Genomic DNA, 26,685 nt, shown 5'->3' with positions numbered 1-26,685 from the left:
CCATTATAGATAGTTTTCATTATATCCATTTTTCTACTGAAGATGCCAAGGTCCTGAGAAACAAAGTGATTTGTCAAGGATGCTCATTCGTGAAGGGTCAGCACTTCAGCCTTCAGTTTTGTATCTCAAAGTCCCAGTGGTCTTCCCACTCTGCCATACCCCCTTCCAGTTACCCACCCTTGTCTCTAATGACTTTTCAGAGAACACACTAAAAGTGTGTTCACTTTCTAAATACCTTTTCCCTACCTCCTCCATTTTCTCTTTAACTTTCACCAAATGACCTCTTGAACCTATCCTTCCATTGACATTTCTTTTTGCCAAGATCGCCAATGGCTTCCACCATGCCAAATCCAACGGCAATTATCACATTTGGCTCCTTAAAAACTCAGTATTTCCTTCTGATTTTTCAATGTCACAACAGTGAAATGTGAACTCTAGGTAGTTTCATCAAGACCTTTAAGGTGCTCAACAAATACTCTGCATTGCCTGTAAGTTCACACTGTTACCATTTTTAATTTCCTACCCAGAATGCACCATTGCATTTGTTTATCTCCACACGACCAGAGCATCCCCACTCATCCCAGTCTATGCCTACATGCCTCCCTGCCTTATTAACAGGGAAAAATGCACTTCAGAACCACCTCGGCAAATCTGCTGCAGAGCTTCTGACCTTGAGAGTTGACTGAGCCTCTGATTGTTCCCCTCGGTCACAAACCCTCTTCAGCCCAGTCACCACTGGCCAGGCTTAGTTCTTCTACCCCGTTCTGTGGAGCAGACTCTTCCACGGAGCTGCTGCTGCTTTCCTCTACTTCACTTAGCCCCCTGGATATCAGAAGTCAGACACTAGAAAAGCTGGTTTCATTTTTGCAAGTTTTGAATAAAAAATAATAATATTCAAATTACATTTCCTGGTAGACTAAACGGCTTAAAATAAAGTATCTGCCAAATAGGATGCTTCTGATTTTCCAGATATCCTCATGAATCAAGGATGTTTTACATTTAAGGGTTCCCTAAGAATCTTGAATCTGTATTCTATTATCTTTCATGTCACTAGACCTCCAGAAATTGGAAAAGCCATTGTCTGGCATTGGGTCTTCCTTCCACTGGCCCTTCACCAGACACCCTATCCTCTATGGATCAGGAGAGAATTATTCTACCCCTTGATTCAGCTATCTCTGAGCCACTGCCTTTTTCTGTTGGGAGAAGTGAAGCCCTATTTTCCCCTCCCCAATAATCAGTGAGCAGCTACACTGAAGAGACAATCTTTTTTTCCTATATACATTTCTTTGCTCAATTAATTAATTTAACTTGTTTTTTTTTTCTTCACTTGTACTTGATCCCTACTTACTTGTTTCTGTCTCTCTTTCTTTCTAAGCAAGCTCTATGTCCAATGTGAGGCTTGAACTCACGACTCTGAGATCAAGGGTCACAAGTTCTACCAATTGAGCCAGCCAGGTGCTCCTGCTACTTACTTTTGCAAAACAAAAAACAAACAAACAGAAAGCACATAAAAATCGGTAAGTTTCCAGTTAGAGTAAATTGAAATAATTTTGGCTGAGGTAATAATATTTTCTGTACTTTCTTTAAATTCTCAGCTGGAACCTCTTCTCTTCTTGAATTTGGTTAGAGTCATATAAAAACATTGTTAAACCTGAAATGTTTAATAGAGATGTGTGACCCTGGGTGAGTCCTTAACTTCTCAAGGCTTCTTCCTCACTTGTAAAAGTCTCTTCTCTGACTACTTCACAGAGTTACTCTGAAGTCCAAAGAATAACATAAACTTTGTAAACTATACCAATACAGAATGTTCTCCAAGGCAGCTCTGAGAATGCTAAGGGAAGGCACACAGCACCATTACAAAGCAGGGAATATGTATATGGAGCCTCAAAGGGGTGTGAAAGAGGGCCACAGAGCTCCTCAAAGCGTGATTACGGCCCCTAGCACAGCACACACTTGGCCGTTTCACATGCCAGACGTCAGGTGAGCACCTGTCAAACAGAATAAAGTGAAAGGAAAAAAGAAACAAGAAGAATAGCAAGGAGGACGATTACAACTGATGTAAGCTGTATTGTGAGGCAGGCAACTATATCAGGAAGTAAATAACCCCACGTGCTAGAGTAATCTTAAAGGAACTAAAATAAGAAATTTCATACCAATTTTTATAAACTAATTTACAAAAAGTTTATCTTTCCCTAATAGAAGATTTACCATCTGAGATTTGTCCACTTCCTTCTAATAATTTAAAAAAAAAAAAAGAGGGAGATGGCTCAGTTGGTTGGGCATCCAACTCTTGATTTCAGCTCAGTTCGTGATCTCAGGGTTATGAGATTGAGCCCTGTGTTGGGATCTGCATTGGGCATGGAGCCTGCTTGAGATTCTCTCTCTCCCTTTTCCTCTGCCCCTCCCCCCCACAAAGAAATGAAATCGGCTTAGAAGATATAGGCAAAATTGGATAAGATAAAAAGGATGTGTTAATATTTATGCATACACACAAATATACACCCGGGAAAAATACTGAAAGGAAATGCAACAAAATACTAGCTAGGATTATCTTTGGTGTTGAGCTTCAAGTGACTTTTACTTTCTTCTTTATTTATGCTTTCTGAGTTTTCTGAACTTTTTTTTTAAGATTTTTTTTAAAGATTATATTTATTTATTTGACAGTCAGAGATCACAAGTAGGCAGAGAGGCAGGCAAAGAGTGAGAGGGGGAAGCAGGCTCCCCACTGAGCAGAGAGCCCGATGTGGGGCTCAATCCTAGGACCCTGGGATCATGACCTGAGCCGAAGGCAGAGGCTTAACCCACTGAGCCACCGAGGTGCCCCTTTTTTTAAAGATTTTATGTATTTAACAGAGAAGGACACAGTGAGAGAGGGAACACAAGCAGGGGGAGTGGGAGAGGGAGAAGCAGGCTTCCCACTGAGCAGGATGAGGGGCTTGACGCGGGGCTCGATGCCAGGACCCTGGGATCACGACCTGAGCTGAAGGCAGATACTTAATGACTGAGCCACCAAGGGTCCCCGAGTTTCCTGAACTTTTTGCAACCCATGTCTTTCTTATGTAGTAATTAAATGAAAACAAATGTTCTTGTGAATGGAAAAACTGTGGTATATCTAAACAGAATATTATTCAGTATTAAAAAGAAATGAGCTCTCAAACCATGAAAAGACATAGAGGAAACTTAGATGCACATTACTAAGCAAAAGCAGCCAATCTGGAAAGGCTGCATACTGTATGATTCCAACTCTATGAATACGATATTCTACAAAAGTGAATACTATGGAGACATTAAAAATATCACAGGTTTTCAGGGGCTTGGTTTGGGGAGGGATAAACGGGTAGAGCTGGAATCTTTAGGGCACTGAAACCATCTGTATGTTACATGTCATTATACATTTTTCCAAACCCATATTATGTGTAACAAATAGAGTGAACTCCCATATAAAATAAGGACTTTGGTTGATCGTGATGTGTTAAAGTGGATTCATTGGTTGTAACCAATGTGGGAGCTGCTGATGATTGGGGGGGGGGGCAGGGAACCCGCACAGTCGGGGGACAAGGGACACAGGAGATGTCCATACCTTCCTTTCGATTATGCTGTATACCTCACTGCTCTAAAAAAATTACATCTTGAAAATGAGTGGTATTCAAAATGTAAGAAGAAAAAATGGGTAGCACTGAATGAACATATGTTTTCTTACTAGTCCCACCAATGTAACATGTTCACCAACACAGTGTATTATTCTAATAGTCTAAACTACCAAAAAAGAGAAGTAGTGCTACTTCTCAACAATGACAGCGCTCGGTACGCAGTGGCATTAAAGGTTAACAGGAAAAAGCAAATCCCAGACAGTAAGTAAGTGAATGTTAATAATTTCAATTTCTCGAAGAAGAAAAGGTGGCCCAGCAAAGAAGAGCCAGAGCCAGAGGGGTCCAGGTTGTATTGCGGATTGTCACGTGAGACCCTCTCTCTAAACGGGTTCTTCACTTTGTGCCCTAGACCTTCCCACTGCACCCAGGACAAATAAGGAACTACAAATAATATTTGAGACTTAAGTTAATTTAGATTTGCCTTAACCTGATATAAAATTCTTTAAAGTTTCGCTCTACAAATTACTCACATGAATTCAAAGCCCGTGGTATCAAACAGCAGCAAAAGTGGGCACTTGAAGCCAGAAAACGGAGGTGACTTTGCTATGGCAAAGGAACTAGGTTGACAAACACAACTTCTTGAGGCCTCAGTTTCCTCATTTGTAAAAGAGGAGAAAATGGCTGGAAAGCGTGATGTTAGCTTTTTTTGCTCCTCCCGGCCATGCAAACATACTCTTTAAACTGGATGAGTTTCGTTACACTCTCCTTAGCTTTGGACACCCTTCTTCGAATCAAAAGGTACCTGGAAGCCCATTCTGTAAGGCAAAGAAGTGCCCCCCTACTCTGGGCAAAGGGAGTAGTGAGAGAGCGAGAGAGCTTGCAGGCGCAGGCAAGGAAGGAGACCTGGTTGGTGACGGACAGATGAAGAAGAGGAGAGAACCGCGCCACGATCAGTGGATGGGACAGAACCCTGAGTGAGGGCACAGAGCAGGTGCGGCGGGGACAGGGGACCTAAATCTGTCAGGAGATGTGGTTGTGGCCAGAGACAACTCCCAGTAAAGTAGGACTGACTAGTTGTAAACTTTCAGAAGTTGTTAAAATAAAAGCAGGGACCCTGCTCACATTCCCTACAGATTAAGCCCTCTGTGTCCTGCTAGGCTCAGCACAATACTGATGACTAAACTTGCCTTTATTCTCAATTTTGTTATGTCTCTTCCGAATTCGCTTCACAAAGTTCACCAGCATCCAATATTCAGAGGCTCCGACACAAAGCAGGCCTCCTAGATCCATGTGCCCAATTAATGAAGAAAGAGTGGACACAGATATCTTATTAAAGCTAACTTTTCTTCCTGACATTAACCTCTTTTACCGACCAAAGTCACCCAGCCCAAAATGACCTGAGTATCAACAGCAGAATTCCATGGAATTACTTACTTACAGGTACTTTGTAAGTGTGTAGAGGTCTTGGGATTTAATATCCTAATGCATAAATAATCATCTTTTTAAAACAATTATCTTAAATAATTTACGACCATGAGTCTTCCAACTGCTTGGCAGTTGCGACCAAAATGAAAAGATAATAGATTGATGTGACCATATTTTCTTGATGTGAAAACTACCAAAATCCATGCCAAGAATCAGCCAAATAGCACCAGGGCTAGAACAAGGAATACAATTCAGCCGTGGTTCAGTTTCAGGAGCTCTTTGCAGTAGCAGGAAAATAATAAAATGAAATAAAATAATTAAAACAATTAAAAACGGTTTTCTTCCAGTAGACTTTTAGTGCAACTTATTCCAGCTTTGAAGAGAATGAAAGGAGACATTTATAAAAGCCACCTACTCCTTCAAACACTTGGATCTTCCGTTCCCCGTGAAGTTTTTATTTACAGTGAATATTTGACTCATCCTGTTGAGGTCCTACACAGGGCCACACAGCAAAAGTGGTAATTACCAGAAGCATCTATCTAGATCATCAGATTTCCTTCCTCTGGTCAGTTTGTGCCACAAATCTCGTGCTGCAAAAACTACATTTCATCTTTCCGTGTCAGATTTTTTCCAACTTCCTTGCAAATTCTCATTAGACTTCTGTTCTCCTAACAAAAGAGAATGAAGTGGTCACTCTTCTTCCTCAAGATTTCTCCTGAGCTGTAACTGGTGATAGAAAGTCATCCCTTAGCAAAAATGGGTGTTCGGTGCAGTTAAATCCCATCAAGTCCCTTTTCTAGGGACTAACTTCTATTCCTACATCCACCACTGGGCTAGGATGAGACAAGTTAACTACAATCAAACCACATCCTCAGCACGGCACCTAGACAGCCTGGATGACAGCAAAGAGAAAAGACACCTCTCCTGCTTAGCTCTACCAAGAAAATGCAGCATCAGGTCTCACAATATATAGAATCAATATATAATATATTAAAGGAAGGCAAAAACATGCTCTGTAAATAATAAAATAGACACGTATCCTATGTTTTGGTCCATCATGGTTTCCTAATTATGGAATCTATAAATTCCTACAGCCCCAGCCTCAGCATACTTTCTTGCTACATCTGATGTGTGCCATCAAATGTGGACTTCTAAAAATACCCAGGGGAGTCCATGTGGGAATCCCCTGAGAAGTGATCAAGGCACAGGGCCTTCCACTAGCATGCTACCCGAATCATCCACTCTTGCTCCCTTTAAACTTCAAGACGTTTATGAAAACCTTTGTCCTTCTGGATTCCCTGGTAGACATTCTCGCAGCCACGTGTCCCACCTGTCCATAAACCCTGGTTGTCGACCACTCTCACTTGATCCCTATCACAGTTTCTCTAAAGGAAAGAGAGGTTAGTTTTCAAGTCTTAAGTAAAGTCCTCAAGATTAAAAAAAAAGGAGCTCAGGAGACAACAAAACCATCTGAGGGGTTGGGGGGAATCATGAAGAGACATTTCCTGTAGTGAAATCCTCAGAAGAGAGCTCCATTTTATAATAGGAGTAAACCTCTTGTTTTTCCTTCCCTCTCTCAATCTTTTGACCTCAAGAGCAGAAGAGAGGGAGCCACTGACCCCCTTCAGGCTAACTTTTGCTACAGAAAAGGTAGCTGTCATTTTTAAGAATCCTTTGGAGGGGTCTTAAAAATAAATCTTCTGAGGGTGGGAGAGACCCGAACGTTGACATCACAAAAATAAATAAATGACGTCCCAAAGCGCCAAGGCCACAAAGAAAATAAAAGAGACGAGAAAGAAAGGAGGCCTGTAAGAAGAAGTGGGCTATGACTTCTGAGCCCACGGTGGGCTGCCGGTGGCTCAGCAGCAGCGACGATGCTCTGGAAAGGTCAAGTATGGTGGCTCCAGGGTCTAAGTGTGCTTAATGGACCAACGAGCCCAAGGTATTTTGGAAGGAAAGAAAAACATGTTTTCTGAGTATTTTTCCTTTCCCCTTGCTTAGCACCACACCCGCCTAGCTTTCTTCCCAGTTGGGTCACCTGTTTCAAAGTCTGCTTACTGAGTCGCTTTGATTATTTCTTTCCTTTAAAGAAAATTGTATCCACTTAGCCGAAAACAAAGAACTCGTCTGAGAATGCTACATACGTGTGCTTTGTTTTCCACAGTCTGGGCAGAGAGCTATCAGGAGCGCTCCGCGCAGCCCATCAGCAGGCGTGCTCGTCTGCTAGTATACCAGCGGCACAGACAGGTATTTAAGCAGCAAAAGAGTGGACTCAAGAATAAATCTAAAATAAAAACGACGCTGGGCTCCACTGAGAGAGGTGAACCCCAGAAACAAGGCTCTTTGCTTCCCTGCGCTCCAGCTCCAAAATGGACAAGGAGGGCACGTTTGGTTCTTCCTCGGGTTCACCTCTGCTCCAACAGCTCTCACATGCATGAAAGTTTCTGTTTTCAGAAATAAATCCTGCCTCTTTCCTCTCTCCTTCCTCCTCTGTGCCGATACATTCCTTGAGGGTGACCTGCCGATCGCATCTCTCAGACTCCAGGAGACGTGAACTTTGACCTGGAAGTGCTTTTAATTTCTCCCAGGAGGAAGGGACCAGAGAGAAAAAAAAGCAGTCAACTCCATAAAACCCCACCTTCTGGCATCTATGTCAAACACACCTGAGTTTTTCCAAAAATAAAGCCTCACTCAGTCCCCACGTTCTTGATAATCTATCTTCTCTTCTAATCATCAATAATAATTTTTGATCACGCGGCAGAGCTGTTCCTCTATTTGGTCGTGTTTTTCTCAATTAAAGATTCTAATGGCCATTGAAGCAAGACAAATTGCCCTCCTCATTTGTGTCTACAAACCTCTGCAACTCTTAAGCTTCAGAATTATAATGGGAAACAGAAATCATGCCTTTGACTTTACAAGCAGAACGGTGGCGCTTTGTTAAACTTCATAAACACACAGAAAATCACCAACGAGGCAGGGAATTGAATGGAAAGCCATCAGGTCCAAACTTCAGCCTTGGGCAACTCGTCCCCTGTGACAATTCACACAGTCCAGAAGTTCTTCCTTAAATCTAACCTGAATCTCTCCTGCTTCAGTTAAAACTTGTTCTTTTTCTGACCGTGCCAGGAACAGAACAGCTGGTCACCATACACAGCTTCATAACTCCTCATAATTTTGAAGTCTGTTATTAAGTCATTTTTCAGTCTCCTCTTCTTGAAGCTAAATAATCCCACGTCTTTCAACTTATCCTTCTAGGTTCAATTTTACAATCCTTTAATCATCATCAATGCTCTGCACTAAACATTCTGAAGTTTTCCATGTTGCTCTTAGGCTTTGAAACCCAGCTCACCTTTGGAATTGCTTCTCCCTGTTCACAAAAGCCCAAAGACTCTCTTTGAGTGGGTAACCTGCTGCTTTGTTTGGGTTATTTTGGGTACAAACCTGTTCCCGGGGCTCCTTCCAGCAGAAAAAAACACGGTGTTCTTACTGGGCGCTGGCCATGGAGAAGCTGTTCCCCTCCCCCGACTCCCACTCAGTCTCCCTCGCCAGACAGAGCTCTTTCCCAACTTACTCTCCCTAAATGATCCCATTATAAAGTGAGTATCTAGCTAATCTGATCTGATCCACTTATGTAAACCAAGTTATTAACCAAAAATGTCTTCAAATGTGTTCTCCATTGCAGATAACATCTCTGAGGGTCTTGTCCTCAAAGCCTTAACTCAAAGAAGAATGTCAGGCAGCTGGACTAGAGTCCCATGAGAGAGGTTTCGGGCCTGTGGGGGTGGACATGGAGAATCCTTCTGCACTCCTCAAATTATGCTACAGAGGCCATGGGTAGAATTATAAAACAAGCCGCTCTGAGGTGTGTGAGGCTGGTCACCTCTTTTTGCAAACCTTTTCCCGATTACACAGGCATTCTCCTAGTGCTCTCTCCTATCAAAATCAGATAGTAGATTCTGACACTGACCGTGTTCAGGGCTTGATACGTGATATGCCCTATACCATGAAGCCTCTTTCCCGCCCTTCCCAGATTTGGCTCCTTCTCACCCTTCAGGTCTCAGCTCTAATGTGATGTCTTCAAAGAGGCCTTCCCTGCACACTCTAGAATACGTTCCTATCCCTCCCCTGATGCCCCATCATTCTTTATTGCTACATCAGTTCCCTTTACAACCCTTAGCACAATTTACAGTTAGATGCAATTAAACATGAATGTTTGTTTACTCATTTCTCGTCCATCTTCCCCTCCGAAAGCAGGCTCTTCAAAGGCAGGGATCCTAACTGCTATGCTTCGTGAGCCTAGCACGTGGCTAACAGTATCCGCTCAAAAATAATTTTTGAATGAATACATGCCCCCGCTGCCAGAGATATTTACATTTTAAAGCATATCTTTAATTATCATTAAAAGGGGGCTCTGTTAGCTATTATAAAGGGGGCAGGAGCTTTTAGTGGTGGGATGGAGTAGTGGGAGGAAGGGGTAGGGGTCCTCCTCCTCAGACCCACCCAGTCTTGTTCAGGAGAAGCCAGCCCACCGAATCCAGAGACGGCTGTTGCCTCTTCCAAGACCTTAACTAGAAACTGCTGTCTGTCCCCTTGTCCCGCTCCTGCTCCTTCAAACAACTGATCTCCTTTCTAGTTATTCTCTGTTCAGCTTCAACAAAGGCATGCCGCTTAACAGCATTCCATCATTGTCCCCATGCTGTTTCCTCCCTGCTGTCCCCTCCTGAAAGGACCAGCATTACCACAAGAAAACATTCAGGCGATGAGGATGATCAGAACATGAGCAGTGGCAATCTTTGGAGACGTGATTACGGACATGTTTTATTCTCTTAACTAATTTTTACTTTCTACTCTTTCTACCATGCACTTGCCTCCATTTTCTTCTCATGCAACTTTTTTAAAGATTTTTTCATTTATTTGAGAGAAAGAGCACCCGCACTTGCCAGCTTGAGTGGGGGGAAGGGCAGAGGGAGAGAATCCCCAGGCAGGCTCTCTGAGGAGAGCAGAGCCCCACCCTGGGCTTGATCCCAGGACCCATGAGATCAGAACCTGAGCTGAAACCCAAGAGTCCTGTGTTCAACAGACTGAACCACCCAGGTGCCCTTCATGTAACCTTTTTAAAGTTAACTTTTTGGAGGGCGCCTGGGTGGCTCAGTCAGTTAGACATTGGACTTGTGGCTTCAGTTCAGGTCATGATCTCAGGGTTGTGGATCCACAGTCAGTTAGACATTGGACTTGTGGTTTCAGTTCAAGTCATGATCTCAGGGTTGTGGATCCACATCGGGTTCCTTGCTCAGCATGGAGTATGCCTGTCCCTCTCCCACTGTTCCTCCTCCCCGCCTCAAATAAATAAATAAATAAAATCTAAAAATTAACTTTTTGTTCAAGTGCTCACTCTTATCTCACTGGTATTTGAAGTGAGATTCTACTGAGGGTTAACTCGCACACCTTATTTTCGTCTCGCAAAATCCAGTGTTCTCAGTTAAACTTTCATCTGAGTGAATTCAATTCAGTCAACAAACACACATACACATACATACATATATGCCTTTCCTGTGTGAGGCCTTACACCTTGCGATTTCTTTACTACGGAACAACAACGCAACTACATCAACAGGCTTTCTTTGTAAAGAACGTTACTTTATTAACATCAGCCCTGGGGCCAACACCAGGAGCTTCCACAACTTTAATGACAAAGCATCAGGGAGTCTTGGGAGTAACTGAGCAGGACCAGACCTGGGCTCCTCGCCCACCTCCACAAATCATAATCATCCACTGACTTGCAGAGTGACACGGAGCAAAGGAGTCTTCAAATGGCCATGCCTCAGTTTACCCACCTATAAAAGGTACAATACATCCCTCAAAGGGGTGTAAAGAGAATCCAGTGAGGTAATGTCTAAGTGTTTGGAACTCCTTGGCAGAAAGGCGCTACATAATTACTATTTGGTATTTAAGTTGCCCTTCATGTGCGCCAAGTACTTTATGATCATTCCTTAGGAGTTACTCCCAACGACTGTGAAGTTGTCTTCACGCCTATTTCTGCTTTCAGGATGAAGAAACTGAGCTGGACAAAAGTTTGAATGATTTGCCGAGGGTCACCAACATCGCGCTGTGGTCTCACCAAAGGAATTTCCAGGTCCTCCCCCTCTTTTAACTATAACTGAAGCCACATCTTAAATCCAAACTGCCCGTATGGACCAACTCTCCATTAAGCTATTCTGAAAGAGCCCTCACAGGATGGAAAACGTTGCAACTTGTTTTTGCAGGGTTGCGTGAATGGTGAGAGGTTGAAACAGAAACCAAAGTTCTAGAATTAGTAACCTTGACTTCACAGTCACACACACCCCCTTTGACACATCCATGTTTCTCTTCACTTCCGGTAAGTACAACAAACTGTTTGGGTACCTTCCTCATCTACTTGAAGAGCCTGTATTTTTCTACTAATAATTTCCAGAGCCAAACCTAAAGGAGCACAGAGGCCTGGTTAAATCACCCTGAATACTGCCCAGCCAAAAGGCATAGTAGCATTTTTTACCCAAGTTACAGATCATGAAAATCAGCGTCAAGAAGGTGACGTGCAGGCTGAGAGCTAATGGAAAGACAGAAGGTACCAGCTTGCCTTGGTGTGAGCTGACCTTTTCCCCAGGAGCCACTTCCTGCACAACGCCAGTGAGAGGTGCACAGAGCGAACCCCGGAGTCACCCTATATCGACTGTGCCTAGAGAAGTCCCAACGCAGGTTATGGTCCCTGGCTCTCTTAAAACATGCTCCTCCACCCACTCGCCTATTTTCCTCCCTCTGCTTTATTCAGCGGTTCAGTTACTGTATAAAAGAAGCCTCTTTTGGTTTGGAGACATGTACTCTCACAAAATGACAGGAAATGTGTGGACAACAACATCTAGAAAATGTTGCCTGGTTTTGTAATGAGCAACAGTCAAATGACCTCTGAGGACCAGGTAGAACAGCGGAGCTATTTAACATAAATTTGGGTCAAGAGTTCCAAAGCAACTTAGGCCCTGCCCAAGCCAAAACGGTGAAGTAAGGGATTTAATTTCCTCTCCCTACATGCCTCTTTCTTCAACTTCTCCCCCTCTGCCGGAACATTCCCTCCCACCTCCTCTCCACCATTGGCTCGGGACTCTTCACAGCTCCCCATGGTGAAAGGCACCAGATCCATTTCCCTTCATCCATCTTCCATTAAAATCTAGCTGTACTGTATTTTAGTCCCTTAAATCCTATTCTAACAAGCCTGGTAACAAGGGCCTGAAAGTCTTAGCACCAAGCAAGACGAGTAAAGCAGCCCCCACTTATTCAGTTTCACATTGTATGGTTTCAGTTATCAGCCATCAACTATGGTCCAGAAGCAGATGATCCTCAAAAGGTCAAGACAGCAGCCTAATGCTGTGTCACCATGCCTACGTCATTCCCCTCACCTCACCAGGTGGGCATGTTATCCACTCACATCATCACGCGGAGACGATGCGTGAGTACAGAAGGGCAAGAGAGCTCGAGAGAGAGAGGATGGGACCACACTCACATAACTTTTATTAGGGCATACTAATATGATCATTTTATTTATTACTAATCATTGTTAATCTATTGCTGTACCCAATTTATAAATTAAACTTTATCCTAGGTAGATACGTATAGGAAAAAAATTTAAAACAAAAAAAGGTACCTATAGTGTTCCGTACTTTTCATGATTCCGGGCAGCCACCGGGGGTCTTGGAATATATCCTCCATGGGTAAGAGGGGGCACCAAGAGCAGACAGACTCTCAGTAGGGTGCCCTGCATATCACAGTAGCCAGTCTGCATAAATGTTGTCATTTTCAAAAACAAACACTGAGGGCGCCTGGGTGGCTCAGTGGGTTAAGCCGCTGCCTTCGGCTCAGGTCATGATCTCAGAGTCCTGGGATCGAGTCCCGCATCGGGCTCTCTGCTCAGCAGAGAGCCTGCTTCCCTCTCTCTCTCTCTCTGGCTGCCTCTCCGTCTACTTGTGATTTCTCTCTGTCAAATTAATAAATAAAATCTTTAAAAAAAATAAAAAAAAAAAAAAAAAAAAAAACAAACACTGAGTTTACCACTAACAGGTTCTCATGAAGGAACCACGAAGGGCTCTGTATCATGAAAAAGGAAACTGAATCCAGAAGGAAGAACTGAGGTGCAGGAAGGAACGGTGAGCAAACAAACTGATAAACGTACAGCTTAAACACTGAGGACGACTAATCTGGGGAGGATAAAACGAGGATAAAAAATATCAGACAACTGAGGAGAAGAGAGGAAGTGACGGCAGTTTAAAGTATGCCAAAGTTGTTATTATATTATCCGAGAGGCAGACAGAGATCATGATTAATTTTATTAAGACAAACATATGGGTTAAAACAGTGAGGATAACTACCAAAAGAAACAGAGAAATTAAAGGGTAAATGGTAAATTTCGAACCAATAGAGGAGGAAAGCCAGCACGTACCTAGAACAAAACTGAATGAGGAAACATTTTGTAAATGGGAAATACTTGCAAGAGGAGGAAATACGGAAATATAAAAACCAAAACTCACACCTTAAAATAGTAGAATCCTGCACTTGTTAAGAGTAGCCAGAGCTGAAAAGCGTCAGAAATCCACACTGCAAGTGCAGACCTGCAGCAAGTTTGCAAGGGTTCAAGTTGGCAGTAACCACCTGTGAGGCTGGTGGAGACCCTGCCTGTCCCCTTGAGTCACTGTTTACTTTCTGGGGCCCACGACTTCATGAACCACTCTCCCTTTACTTCCCAAAACCTGCTCCCAAAACAGGATTCCAGATCACTTCTACTGACTTACTTGAATTTAAGTCCAAGTTACCATCTCTGGACGTGAACTTGAACACGAACTTGAGCCTTAGACATGAACTTGAAAAAGTGCTCTAATCTATTAGCAGATAGATTTTAGTCACCAGGACATAATGGCAGAGACATTAGGGGAGAAACAGGGGGCCCTTCCTTTGCTACTAAAAAACAAAACCCCAAGTACAGTCTCCTACTTGAACTGTTGTGTATGACCTTGAATTTAGACCTAACTAGATTTTATGCCCTCTCAATTTCCCAAAGTTACTTGAAAAACATGAGCAATGATTTTCCATATCCGCCTAGATTAAGGCTTTGGAAATTTTACCTCTGGACAATGGGTGGGCTTTCACGGACATAATCCACACATCCTACAAATATGCTAAGTAGGGATGAGTATGAACTGAAACACTCTAAACAGCAACACAGTCTTTTTCCTCTGTTCTCTTTAAGTACACTATTCTCCTCTGGTCCAGTCCTCCTTGAAGAAAATGTTACAGCACAAACAAAACAGAAGTAAGGTAGTTCAGTGATCTATTAGGCATTTTCTTCCTTGGGAAAGAAAAAAAGTTGTGGTTTTTTTTTTTTATCAATTACTAATTGATTACTCAATATAGCCAAAAAGATATTTGTTTCTCTCTCTCTCTCTCTCTCTCTCTCTCTCTCTCTCTCACACACACACACACACACACACACACACACACATCCCTAACACTGTTTTAAGAATGAATGATTTCTGACTTGCACCAAAACACAAAGTCCGTACACATCGGATCGAGGATAGGTGTGTTTCTCGGACACATATCACTTGAAAACCTGCCAGACTATTTAGTAAATCTATCAACTGGAACACATGCATGTGGAAGACGTGATCTTGCTGTGAGAGCCTCAGCTCCTTGTGAACACAAGTCCTGTACAAGGAGGAAGCCCCGTGAGAGCTGGGAAGCCGGGGGAAAGTGCAGAAGAGGGACATGAGCGTGTTTTAATGGCTGTGATAATTTGCCATGAAAGGACGCGAGGGCCAGAGCTCCTTGCTGCAGCCTGCCATGTGCTGCTGAAGTCAATTACTGCCATGCAGTCTGCTCGCGAAGGAATGTGTAAACAGGCCATATATCCTTGCATCAGTTCCACAGAACGTTGCACAACACAAAATGCCTCTCGATGTGTCATTTCCTTCTTGGCCATCTTCCCAGCTCCTGACAGTCAGTCAACAAAAAAAAAGGACTGAAAGAGATTTAAAATTGCTCTTCTCAAGAGCACATTCCACCCACCACCAGACATGACCTCTACCAGCCCTTCTGACTGCCCCCCTGCCCCATCCTTCTTCAAGAAAGGGAAAAAGGGAACACTTTTTTGAGTATTTTTACCTGTTATTATTCCCTACAGTCAAAGATTTTTCAACAATGCTTTATACACTAGTGATGGGACTGATTAATATTAATGACAACCCAATCACGCTTATGGTTGCTGACTTGTCAATATCAAAGTATGACATTTATGTGTAATTTCCATTATTTGGGCACTTCAGAGACAATGAAGAACCAGGGAAATTCTGCAAGGCAAGAAGTAACCAGCTTTTCTACTAACGCTTTGCACTGAGGACTAAAATCCAGGCCTGTGGCATCAGGGGTTTGGTACAGGAACTAGCAAGATTTTCCCAAATTATCTGCACAGGGAGGAAGATGATGAATCCAAGAACTGAAGTCCAGAGGTGTCCGATGGCCTTAAAAAAATTCTTCTGCTAGCCCTCCATCCAACACATTTTACATTCTCCCCGCCTTTCCCATTTGGCCATGCTCTACATAAGCATCCACCAGCTATAAATAAGCAGAGGGCATGGGCCAACCACCATAAAAAAAAAAAAAAAGTCTACTCTTTCACCCAACTGGGATGAAGAGTAGCAGAGGATAAAGGTGAGCTGCCACTGACATCAACTGGAATGAGGAAAAGAAAAGGCCAAGCCCTCCACACCCTCACCCTTCCCGGGGCTGGCAAACAGGCCCAGGTAGAACAGAATTAGAGAAAAATGAAATGACGGCAGTCCCAGACCACCCTGATATGTTTCAGCCTGTTACCTTAAGTTCCTAAGGTAAAATTTCTGCAGCTGAAAGTGCCTTAAGAAGGTGGAATAATAGGACAGTGTCTGAAGAATTATAAATGTGTGATGCCCAGGTGAGAAGCCGCACACAGGAAAAGAAACCGGTTTGGCTGAGGACCTCAGCCTGACGAGCTGAGTGAGCCCAGGGGGGTTCAGGCAGTCTGAGGAATACAAACATCACCTTGCACTTCCAGACTGCCTCTTCCCTCCCCTAAGGGCCAGTCCCTACTCCCGTCAAAATGTGGCCAAACAGGGGCACTCCTAGGTGGCTCAGCTAAGCATCTGACTCTTGATCTTGGCTGAGGTCGTGATCTCAGGTCATGATCTCAGGATCCTGGTTTGAGCCTCGAGATGAGCACTGCACTCAAGGCCGAGTCCACCTGGGACCCTCTCCCTTCCCCTCTGCCCCTCCCGCTGCTGATACGTATGTTCCTGCACGCCCTCTCGCACTCACGCTCTCTCTCTCTCAAATAAGCAAATAAATATTTTTTTCTTAAAAATGCAGCCAAGCAGGGCAGTGTTGCAGGAAAGGAGTTCAGTCAACACGAAAGAAGAGGCCGAGCTTCTTCCTTCTCCTACAGAGTCAGGACAGGTAGCTAGCTGGTCCACAGTGAACAGCAGTGTCCCAGCCCTAAGTACACAGATGACAGCTTTGGTCATCTGTGACCAGAGCAGCTATGATTTACTTCCCTAGGGCACAGCACGCAAAAACTCTTAGACACCCACTCATGTGTGTTAGGTTATCAGGTTCACAGATGTGCTGGCAAGTGAAACCTTCCAAAGCTGGGCGATAGAAACTATAAAACCTCCAGGCTCATCCAACTGAGGAGTCATAAAATACTTCCGCCTCAGACTGGCCATGTTGCCAGGCCAGGCTAATAACCTCCTTCTGTTCAAACAGCAAATGTTCTTCTCTCATTCAAGTATTGATCTGGTGCACCTTGATTTGACCTGCTAATACCAAGCACCCCAAGGTAACACTCACCCTTAATTCACCGGATAATTACCAAATATCTTCAATTCGAAAGGAAGTTACTATAATTAAAACTTGGGAGTCACCTCGCAGAATTTTTTTTTTTTTTTTGAAGAAAATGGGGTAGGTGGGAAAGTAGGGTAAAGCCTTTGTGATTTTGATGGTTGGGTTCTTAAATGGAACTTGGCAGGAAAGAACGTCTCTGCGATTGTGAATTAATATAACTAGAAGGCCTGGGTTGGAGACTCAGTTCTCTCCTTAAAACTGGTAAGAAGAGGACAGGACTTGAACTACTTCCTCCCTTGATAAAAAGACATCACAGAACCATGCCCAAGCCTGATGCCTAGCCTGGTTTTTCCTGCCCCGCTGTGAGTACTGCACACATCCTATAAACTTTGGACAGAAAACCTTGCAGAACTTTAAACATCCTCCAGATTAGAAAGTTGAGAGATCTTTCAGAAGAGGATACCTCAAAAATATCATTGTGTCCCATGGCAACAATGACACTTGCCATCTAAACACTTATGGAGGTTGATGGAATTGCTGAGTCGATGAACAAGTGTCACCATCACTCATGTCTTTATGGGTTTTCTCCCCTTCAATTGAGACTGAACTGTATCTTTCTTTAACCAACAGTATATGAAGGAAGTAACTCCATGACAGTTCGGAGTCTTAAAAGCCAGAAGAAGGCCTAAAAGCTCCCACTCTTGCACCTTTGGGAGTCCTGACCTGCCATGGAGGAAGTCAGACTATGCTGGAGAGACTGGATGGAGAGACCATGTGGAGGGGGAAAGGCTCTAGAAACACAGAGAGAGGGAGGAAGGCCCAGCTCTCCCATCGTTCCAGCCAGGCCCAGCCTTGTCGCCATCCCGCCAAGGCAGCAGACGTAAGAACGCACCCATCATGGATGTTCCAGCACCAGCCACCATCTTCCTACAGTCAATGAAAGACCCCAGGCAAACCTGCAGAAAACCCATCCAGATGAACCCCGGGCAGCCCACCAAATCCTGAAGAATTATAAACTGGTTGCTGTTTGAAGCCATGATGTTTTGGGATGGTATGTTATTCAGCAATAGATAACTGAAAAAATAGCAAGAGAATTAAAAGGATCCTAACTATGTAGGGCAATTTATTTTTTCCATCCTCTGCATGGCCGGTAATACCTTTACCATCAGCCGGCCTCCCTAACTCAGAACCACAACTCCGACTTTGGGAAATTTTCACCTTCCTGTAGAAATTCTCTCACTCGGACGGCAGTGGGAACCAAGGGCACATACGGAACAAAGAATCCTAATAGAAACTGATGTTTGAAAGAGTCAGGCATCTGAACACATTACCGTAGCTGCCGCTGCTCCACTGACTTCTTCTGCTGGCGAACATACGGCAGTCGTTCTAGCTCACTTGCCAACAGAAGGTCAAAACGCCTTGCCTAAACACGGGACTTACAAATTTGGGATCTTAGGTATGATGTCATGTCTTAAAATGATAAGCTGGCAGAGAAAACAAATGGCATTTTGTAAAGATGTGCACCGTTTTCATGTTTACGCTACTTAAGATGAAGGTTCTAATAAGTCATCGGCTATGTTCCTTTCAAGGGAAGTTTTATAACTGAGATGAATCACAACTGCAGAAGATCAAAGTGAAAAAACATCAATGATGCCATGGGGTACTTTTTAATCTTGTAATGAGTGATGATCATGTGTTCTTATGAAGTTCGTCCAACTGCCAACGCCAGATGTGTATATTAAGGACAGAAATTGTTTGTGATCTGACAGCACCGGTTCAGCTGCCAGAGACAGAGAACACACAAGGATGAAACCTCTCTGATTTTTGAGTGAAAAGCAAGTCTTGGCAGATGTGCTGATAAGCAGAGCCTCAGAGGGGGGCACTAGAGCCATTGTATCCTCTTTCGGACTTCTCTTGGCTGCCAACAAATTGTGTGTATCATTGTCTCTGCATAGCTGTCCCCAGGCAGCAGGACTACCTGCTCAAGGCACAGTTTATAACACTTATTAGTGTCATTTACTAATGAGCAGAAATTAGTAAAACCGTCTGCAAGAAAAAAAAATAAGTAACACGCAAGGGAGCAGAGTCTAGATGGTATCTATTTCCTGGAAGCATACGAGAAGCAAAACTCTACAGCAAACTCCTCTGATGCTGAAGGGAACTGATGCAGTAACAACTTAGACTTAATGAGCACTTACTACATGACAGTCACTGTGTTACATATTTTATGGACGTTACATCATTTAACATATTGGCAGCAACCAATGAAGAAAATACCATCGTTAGTCTCACTCTAACAGATGAGGAAGTTGAGGAAACAAAAGTCAGGTGACTGGTCTACCACCATACAACTAACGGGTCAGTCAGTGGTGGAGCTGGGATTTCAATCCAGACAGTCAGACACCAAAGCCACACCCTTAATCACTATGTGAGACTGAATAAAGACCCAGCCAGTTGACCCAGAACTTGTCCTTGTCCAAATAGCTAATCTACCAAAAGCAGCTTTTTCAATATATATTCTGATCTCTGGAGGAAGCAGTAAAATTCCATTAATGGGAATCAATGGTATAATATCCTCAACTCCATCAAACCATTACAATAATAAACAGATGGATACTATTTCTAGGACAACCACCATTTGAGGAATTATAATTTCACTGGAGGGACGGCTCAGACAATTGCATTGTCTTTTTCTCTCTGCCATCAGGAAAGCCTTTTTCTAAAGCCCTCCTCTGTCAAGGGTTAATAACATAAGCCAGTTTGAAATCTAAAGCAAGGGTTAGTAAATTGCAACTTGTATGCCAGACCAGACCCACCATCTGTTCTTGCAAATAAAGATTTATTGAAATACAAACCCCAACCATTCATTTATGTATTGGCCGAGGTCAATTGAGCTATGTTGTCAGAGTTGAGTCCTTGTGACAGAGAAGATATAGCCCACAAAGCAGAAGTTATTTCCTATTTGGCACTTCACAGAAAAAGTCTGCCAATCCACATTCTGGAGGAATCTCCATTTAACATTATATATGCACCAGTCATTCCAAATCCTATTAGAGTTGAAGAAAATGGAAAATGCTGGGCATTTTTCACACCTGGGATGTGAAAATTTAAAGAACAATACTGGGAAGAGTGTTATGCTCTCCATGCCCAGGATGGCCAAGAGCAGAGCAGAAGGCAATAATCCCATATAGAGACTCAAGGTTATAGGATTAAGATGTTGCTGATACCATATCCATCCTTGTGTGCAGGCACTGAGTTTGGTACACCCCCTCATGATGTCATCATGACAACACATTGTCACATACATTTCTGGTCCTTGAAAAATGTTATTACTCAGTGGTCTGCCACTCATGATCTGCATCTGCTCCCCCTCCCACCCTCGGCACCCAGAGCCCAAACTCAGGTCACATATACACCATCTGCCCCTCTATCCTGGACCCTCCTTGCTTTCAGAGCACTTCTCTGCCTTTACAGGACAGCAAGCCTATCAGCCAATTAATTCTGCCAATAACCTCTTGGGAATTAGGAAATGGTATCCTCACCTGAGAGAAGTGACTTTCCCAAAGCTACCCCACTTCCTCACCTTCTGTCACCCCTTTCAGAACAGGGCTGCACCCACCCACCTTTCCCTATTTCCTCTCACAGCCATCACTCTTGAGTGTATGGACACATACACAAAGAGAGGTGCGCACATACACACACACACACACAATAATGGTTTTTCCAAGAAGTGAGAAGAGCTGCTGAGATCAGCAGGAAACATCTTTAAAAGATAAGTATTAGAAGTGTTAAAAGACTACTGTCCTGCTTTACACAAGACTGAAATGGATGTCCCTGCCTTTTCAGGAACTCAAGGGCTAATTAGATAACATGTGGCTTCCATCACAAGGCATATTCCCCTGAATATGGCAGTTCAGGAACTTCAGCCAAAGCTCCACACCAGACCAGACAGTCCTGCTCTGTTCTAGTCACCTGCACTGCATAACCACTGGCTCTTATGACCAGAGACTCAGGGTGACCAGAGACACACTGCCTAACAGAACATTCTCAACCTGAATGGAGCCTGCACTGACCCAAAACTGTGAGCCTAGAAGAAGCCATACACATGAAAGAAGGAGAAAAGAAAAACTTCAAAGACTGGCTTTTGAGGCAGGAAACCTCCCTAGTTCAGACAAGCAGTGAGCCTTGGTGAAAAGAGCGGCAAGAGGAACTGAAGGCACCCTATGCTCCTGCATGATATGCTACTTGAGGAGGGGAAAAAAATCAGTCCTTTTCTCTCACTTTTAGGGGAAGATAGGTCATTCTCACTATCCAGGCAGGTGTATCCTTGTGTAACAAATATTTCTGCCAGCTGTACCTCCACCACAAACCAAATTAAACTCTCTAAACCCAATGGCTGGGACTCCCATGTACTCACTCATCAAAGGCAGAGTTCAATGTTTCCATTGGCATATAGTTTTCATGTCATATATATCAAATAATCTTTAATCCCTAAATGCAGTTAAATGCTGCTGTACCAAGTTTGATCAAATCAGTTTTGGGGGTGGGACTGGGGAGAAAACCTGTCTCTATTTAGATTTGGGAGGAAAATGCATATTGGCCCAAATGGGTTATGTGTTCTTCTTAAATGAATGCCCGATCAACCTTCTGGATATCCAGACAGACAAACACACCAAGGCGGATTTAGACGTGGTTTGACTCTATCTGTTAAAAGAAACTATCTATAACAATTACCAGAACATGACCAAACAACAGTGTTGTAACAATCAAGCAAGTTATCATTTGCAAATAAATTCTTTGTAATTAAGCAGTGTGCTCTTTATAAAGGGAATTGAGTGGGCGAGCTAAAAAGTTAAAACACATTCTTAGACCATGGGAAACACACACAAATGCTTTTTGACTAAGCTCAAGATTTTTCAGTCTGTTGTTTTTCTCCTCAGATCTCATGGGTCTGCTGTCTAGTGTGTACAGCACATGAGAAGAATGTCTTAGCCTGCACCTACAGTGACTGAGTAATTCTCCACTCATGTCCCCCAAGTTAGGTAAGCCTTAGCAATTCTGTGGCAAAGTTGACCAGTGTAATTTGATCTTCTACTAACTGTGAACTTCTGCTAACTGCCCCTCAGTCCAAACACATGCAGAGAGCATACTTGGCAAAGAAACCGTTTACATGAAAGTAGTCCTAATGCTCAGGGACACATTCCTCATAGGGTCCCCCACACACCCTGTTTACCGTTTCCAACAGGAAGGCGAGTACTTACTTCTGGGTTCCCGGGGTCCATCCACTGTAACTTTAATAGCTCTGTGATAGGTGGCTACTTGGGGAGGATTTGTGAAGACAGTTATGGTCAAGGTGAAACTCTTGCCTGCAGATGTAAAAGGGGAAAATCCACAGTGAATATAAAAAGACAGCACCAGGGATAACAGAACAGCATGGACGTCCAGATTGCACTCGAGCATGTCTGAGGAGGTAATGAAACAAAAGCAAGAGACGGGGCTCTTTATTCTCAATGAGAAAGCCTCCAATGGCCACTTTGGGGAAGGATTAAACTGAGTATCCAGACCATCTTCACTGCAGTGCTCTACAAGAGGGCTCCGACTCCAAAAAAAAAAAAAAAAAAAAAAAAAAAAAAAAAAACTGCAGCTCAGTAGCAAGGAGTGGTAATGAAAACAAAAACGCTGGCCCACTTAAGGAAGATTCTCTTCCTTCCAGTCCTCTCCAACAACATCAGGAACACATCCAAACACAGACAATTTTAGAAGTCTTTATTTAGGATTAGGTCATGACCCCATGAGAGAACAATAGTAAATCACTGTTGATTATGTTATTTACTTCACATGGCTTTAGCATTTCATTTATTTAACTGCACTACAATAAGAAGATGAAAGAGGAAGGTTCTTATGGGAATCATTTTAACAGGAGCCGGTGTCTCCTGTCCTGCCTTAATGTGCCTGTGGTATGATGATTTCATCGTTACTGGAACAGAGCTTTTCTCCTCCCTGCCCACCCCTGCCCGAACATACAACCTTGCTGTTAAATCCTGGACTAACTCCCTGACAGTGACTTCTTCGCTCCATGTACACAACGTCTCCCAACGTAAGTGAGAATTGCTGCTTTTAGCTGAGGGTGTGCTTCATTGAAACACGACATCTGATGTTTCAAATTAATGAGGAAAGGTGATGAATAGAGGTGGGGGAAAGAAGACAGGGAGAAGTCTGGGAGCAGACTCGGATGTCTGCCTTCTCCAGAAGAAGATCCCAGACCCTGCTACCCAGACTCACTGACAGTTGTAATCAGTTAGAATTGCAACGGTTAGTCATGTCAGATAGTCAAAACTGCAAACTGTTACAAGACAGGAAAAGGTGGGCGTGAAACAGTGACTCAATAAAACCTTCGTGGCAATCGCGGGCCAGAGTGTGCTCTTGGCCTGCTCCTGTACCAGACCTTGAAACAGCTCGTATTGTTTTGCTTTGTTTTTTTGGTCAGAGACTGTTTTTTCCCTTTACTGAAAGCTTGAGGGTATTAAATCAAAACGCAAATCTTAAACAATATGTAGCAATGCAGAGTTTAAGGCAATCTTCTCAAAGCTTAATGTGGAACAGGTTCTACACGAGGCTTAATGTAGAACAGGTCTTTGGCTGTCAAATCTAGTGAATGGGTTTTCTTTTCAACCCCGACCATAGAAGTTCCTAAAATATGTTTAAGACACACATCATTTGTTACTCAGTATATTTAGCTTTAAGTCTCTTTGGCTATACTTTTCCATGGCCAGTATCAAAAAAAAAAAAAAAAAGAAAAGAAAAGAAAGAAAGAAAAGGAAAAAGAAAAAAAAAAAGACAAGATGCAAATGGGGGGAGGGGAGCAGAGAGAGATGAATACTGATTAGAAAACTACTAACTGTCAACCACCTCACACATATCTCATCTAGTCCTCTCCAGTTAGCTTCATCACCTGCAGTTCACAAATGAGGAAACTAAAGCCCAGAGAGGCTTAGTAAGTCAACCACACAACTAATAAGAGGAAAAAATCAGGGTCTGAACCCAGGTCTTCCAGGCCTTAAAGAGAGTGCTCTTCTTTTAAACTCTGTCAGAGAAAATTTTTAAAAATTAACAGATCATTTATTTCTATACGTGTCCCCATCAGCTCTATAAGACCAAGAAACAGTAGATATAAATCCACTAGCATAATATCTCGCCAGGAGGAGGAAAGCATCTATTTTTAAAGTGTCACTGATAGATCATATTTCATCCATTATAGACTGAATGTTACATGGGTTTAAAGAAATGCAATTGTCTGGTTAGGAACCAGAGGATTTATTATAAACATTAGGGCTCACTGGAAGAAAAAGGCAGCTGGCAATCTGAACTAGTTACAGAAAACTCCCAAGTGTACAGAATGGGAGATCAGAAAGCTGAAGAGATCTGATAGAGATCCAGATAGAGAACTCAAAACAATGTAGAGACCTCGGGGAGTGAATGGGCTGAACCCCTAGATTGAAAGGTAAATGAGATTAAACCATACAAGACGCCATTCTGAGTCAGATCAGTGGTCTGTGAGCCAGGACTGCACTTCTACAAGGCTGGTTAGCAAGGTAGCTGTCATCCTTGGCACAGATCTTAACAAAGCGAGGATGTATATATCTCACTTGTCCTTAAATAAGTCTAAATGACCTGCTAGTGTTATTCAGACTCGTGAACTTATCGAAACCGGTTCTGAGAATATTTCTACTTGAGGCTTTCATATCTTCGTTCAGATATTAAAAGTCATCAATGCTTCTCCCAAATTCAAACACCTTGTGTAAGAACAAAAGCCAATATAAAATTTACCCTGTAAGTATAAAGCACCTACATGTTCAAAGCAGAACCAGTAAAAATTCTTTTTTAAAAGAGGTGGGTTTGGGGGAGAGGAAACCAGTCCTTGAAGTATGACTGCAATCTTCTAAAATCAAATCCTGAAGATCAAGATGTACTTTGACAACTAAAATAAAAATTAAGGAGGTTCTCTCTACCTCTTACTGCCCCTTCAGGAGGAACATGAACATAGTGTTCAAGAAACTTCCAGAAACTACTACCCAACTGAGTAATTGGTTTTTCACCTCACAAATAACAATGCATCTCCTAAGTCAAATGTTTATTTGAGTACTCATGATTTACTTAAATTTTGCTTAAAAATTTAAAAAAAAAAAGCCTTTTTCTAAATTCCATTGTTTACTACTTTGCAGAAGTGATAAAAATGCTGACTTCTACCGAGGGAGCTAGCTAGCTAGCACTAATGACAACTAATTATATCATCCTTGGCTTCAGCTAGGAACTAGTTCCAAAATATGTCCTGGAGTCATATATTCTCCAAGATAAATATAGGCACTGTCACTGAAAGACAATTCTAACCTAACTCGAGAGGCTATCAGAGACAGTCGATAGGATAAAACTACAAGCAAGGATTGTATCTTGGAGTGATACAGTACCGAGCTCTGTACACTGTAGGTGCTTCAAACTGCTTGTAGACCACAAGCAGCATGTTTGATGTAGAAGTGTGGACACACAGCAAGAAAACTTAAGGACCAAATATTTCTGCTGAAATAGCAAACAAATACTTTTGTTTAAAATGCAAAGGAGGAAAAAAAGGAAGGGGACAACAAAAAAAAGATAAGCCACTCCTAACTTGATGCAAGTTTCACAGATGCTCTACTTTTAATTCAAAGCATTTTCAAAAGTCATCAGTTAACCCATAATGACAAAGTAAGTAGTGAAATAACTCCTTTATATATCTAAAACTGTTTTTCTGGGGCGCCTGGGTGGCTCAGTGGGTTAAGCCGCTGCCTTCGGCTCAGGTCATGATCTCAGAGTCCTGGGATCGAGTCCCACATCGGGCTCTCTGCTCAGCAGAGAGCCTGCTTCCCTCTCTCTCTCTCTCTCTGGCTGCCTCTCCGTCTACTTGTGATTTCTCTCTGTCAAATTAATAAATAAAATCTTTAAAAAAAAAAATAATAAAACTGTTTTTCTATTTCTGAGAATTTATCTCTCTACCACTGAAAAGAAAAAGTGTTAACATTTAAGAAATTTTGTATTCTTTATTTTTTCATGCTACTCAAAATAGAAAATTGTAAATAGCTGGGCGGGGGAGAATACAATGGTAGCAACATGATGATCCAGACTTCATCATTTAAGAGAAATGTAGAAATGTAAAAATCAGAGATGAAGCTGGAAGGAGTTTGTTTTGTTTTGTTTTGTTTTTAGAAAGCAGGTCAGGTACACAGGCAGGTTAAAGGGTTTCCTGCCACTGAAAAACTGACCTTTTTTCTTTTTTTTCCCCCAAAGAATGGTATCTCTTATCAGTGTTCTCTCTCCTTTTGTCCTCTTCATTTCAGCTTGATATTACTGCTTCCTTTCATATAACATTAATGTCATGATATAAAAATCTATTATTAGCGATAAATCAATTTTTCTTTCTCTCTCCACCCACTCCCCCCCCCCCCCCCGCCCCCAATCTAAGTCTCGAAGACAAGTCTGGACCAATTTCTCCATCCTGCCTCTGGCAGCAGACTGTAGCATTTCAGATCCTCCACCAAGTCCCGGCTGCTTCAAAGGAAAAATCCTACTTTCTTCAGTTAAGATCATAAGAAATATAGGGGGAGGGGGTCAGCTCTGTTTGGACATAATTACACTTCATCAAAAGAAGCTTTCTTCATCTTCCATGCGTGAAAAGTCTGCAAGCAGTTAAGTCTGTCTTTTTTTTTTTTTTTAAATATAAAAATTGCTATTTGGGAAACCAGCC

The 26,685-nt window shown here is 42.7% G+C and overlaps 1 protein-coding gene across 9 annotated transcripts in view; it reads right to left on the bottom strand.

Moving 5' to 3' along the window:
* The window catches only part of LOC116588700 (runt-related transcription factor 2), a 224,251-nt gene that overhangs the window by 185,547 nt on the left and 12,019 nt on the right, over positions 1-26,685 (bottom strand). For all 9 annotated transcript variants that reach the window (XR_004285049.1, XM_032340143.1, XM_032340139.1 and 6 more), the window contains exon 3: positions 22,172-22,276. Coding sequence is in view for 8 of the 9 variants with exons in the window: in XM_032340143.1 (XP_032196034.1) it covers positions 22,172-22,276 (105 nt within the window). In the remaining variant the exon portion in view is untranslated. The remainder of the gene's footprint in view (positions 1-22,171; positions 22,277-26,685) is intronic.

Source organism: Mustela erminea, chromosome 4 (assembly GCF_009829155.1).
Source record: "Mustela erminea isolate mMusErm1 chromosome 4, mMusErm1.Pri, whole genome shotgun sequence".
In the NCBI taxonomy this organism is placed as follows: Eukaryota; Metazoa; Chordata; class Mammalia; order Carnivora; family Mustelidae; genus Mustela; species Mustela erminea.
This window is presented reverse-complemented; position numbering and strand designations above follow the sequence as displayed.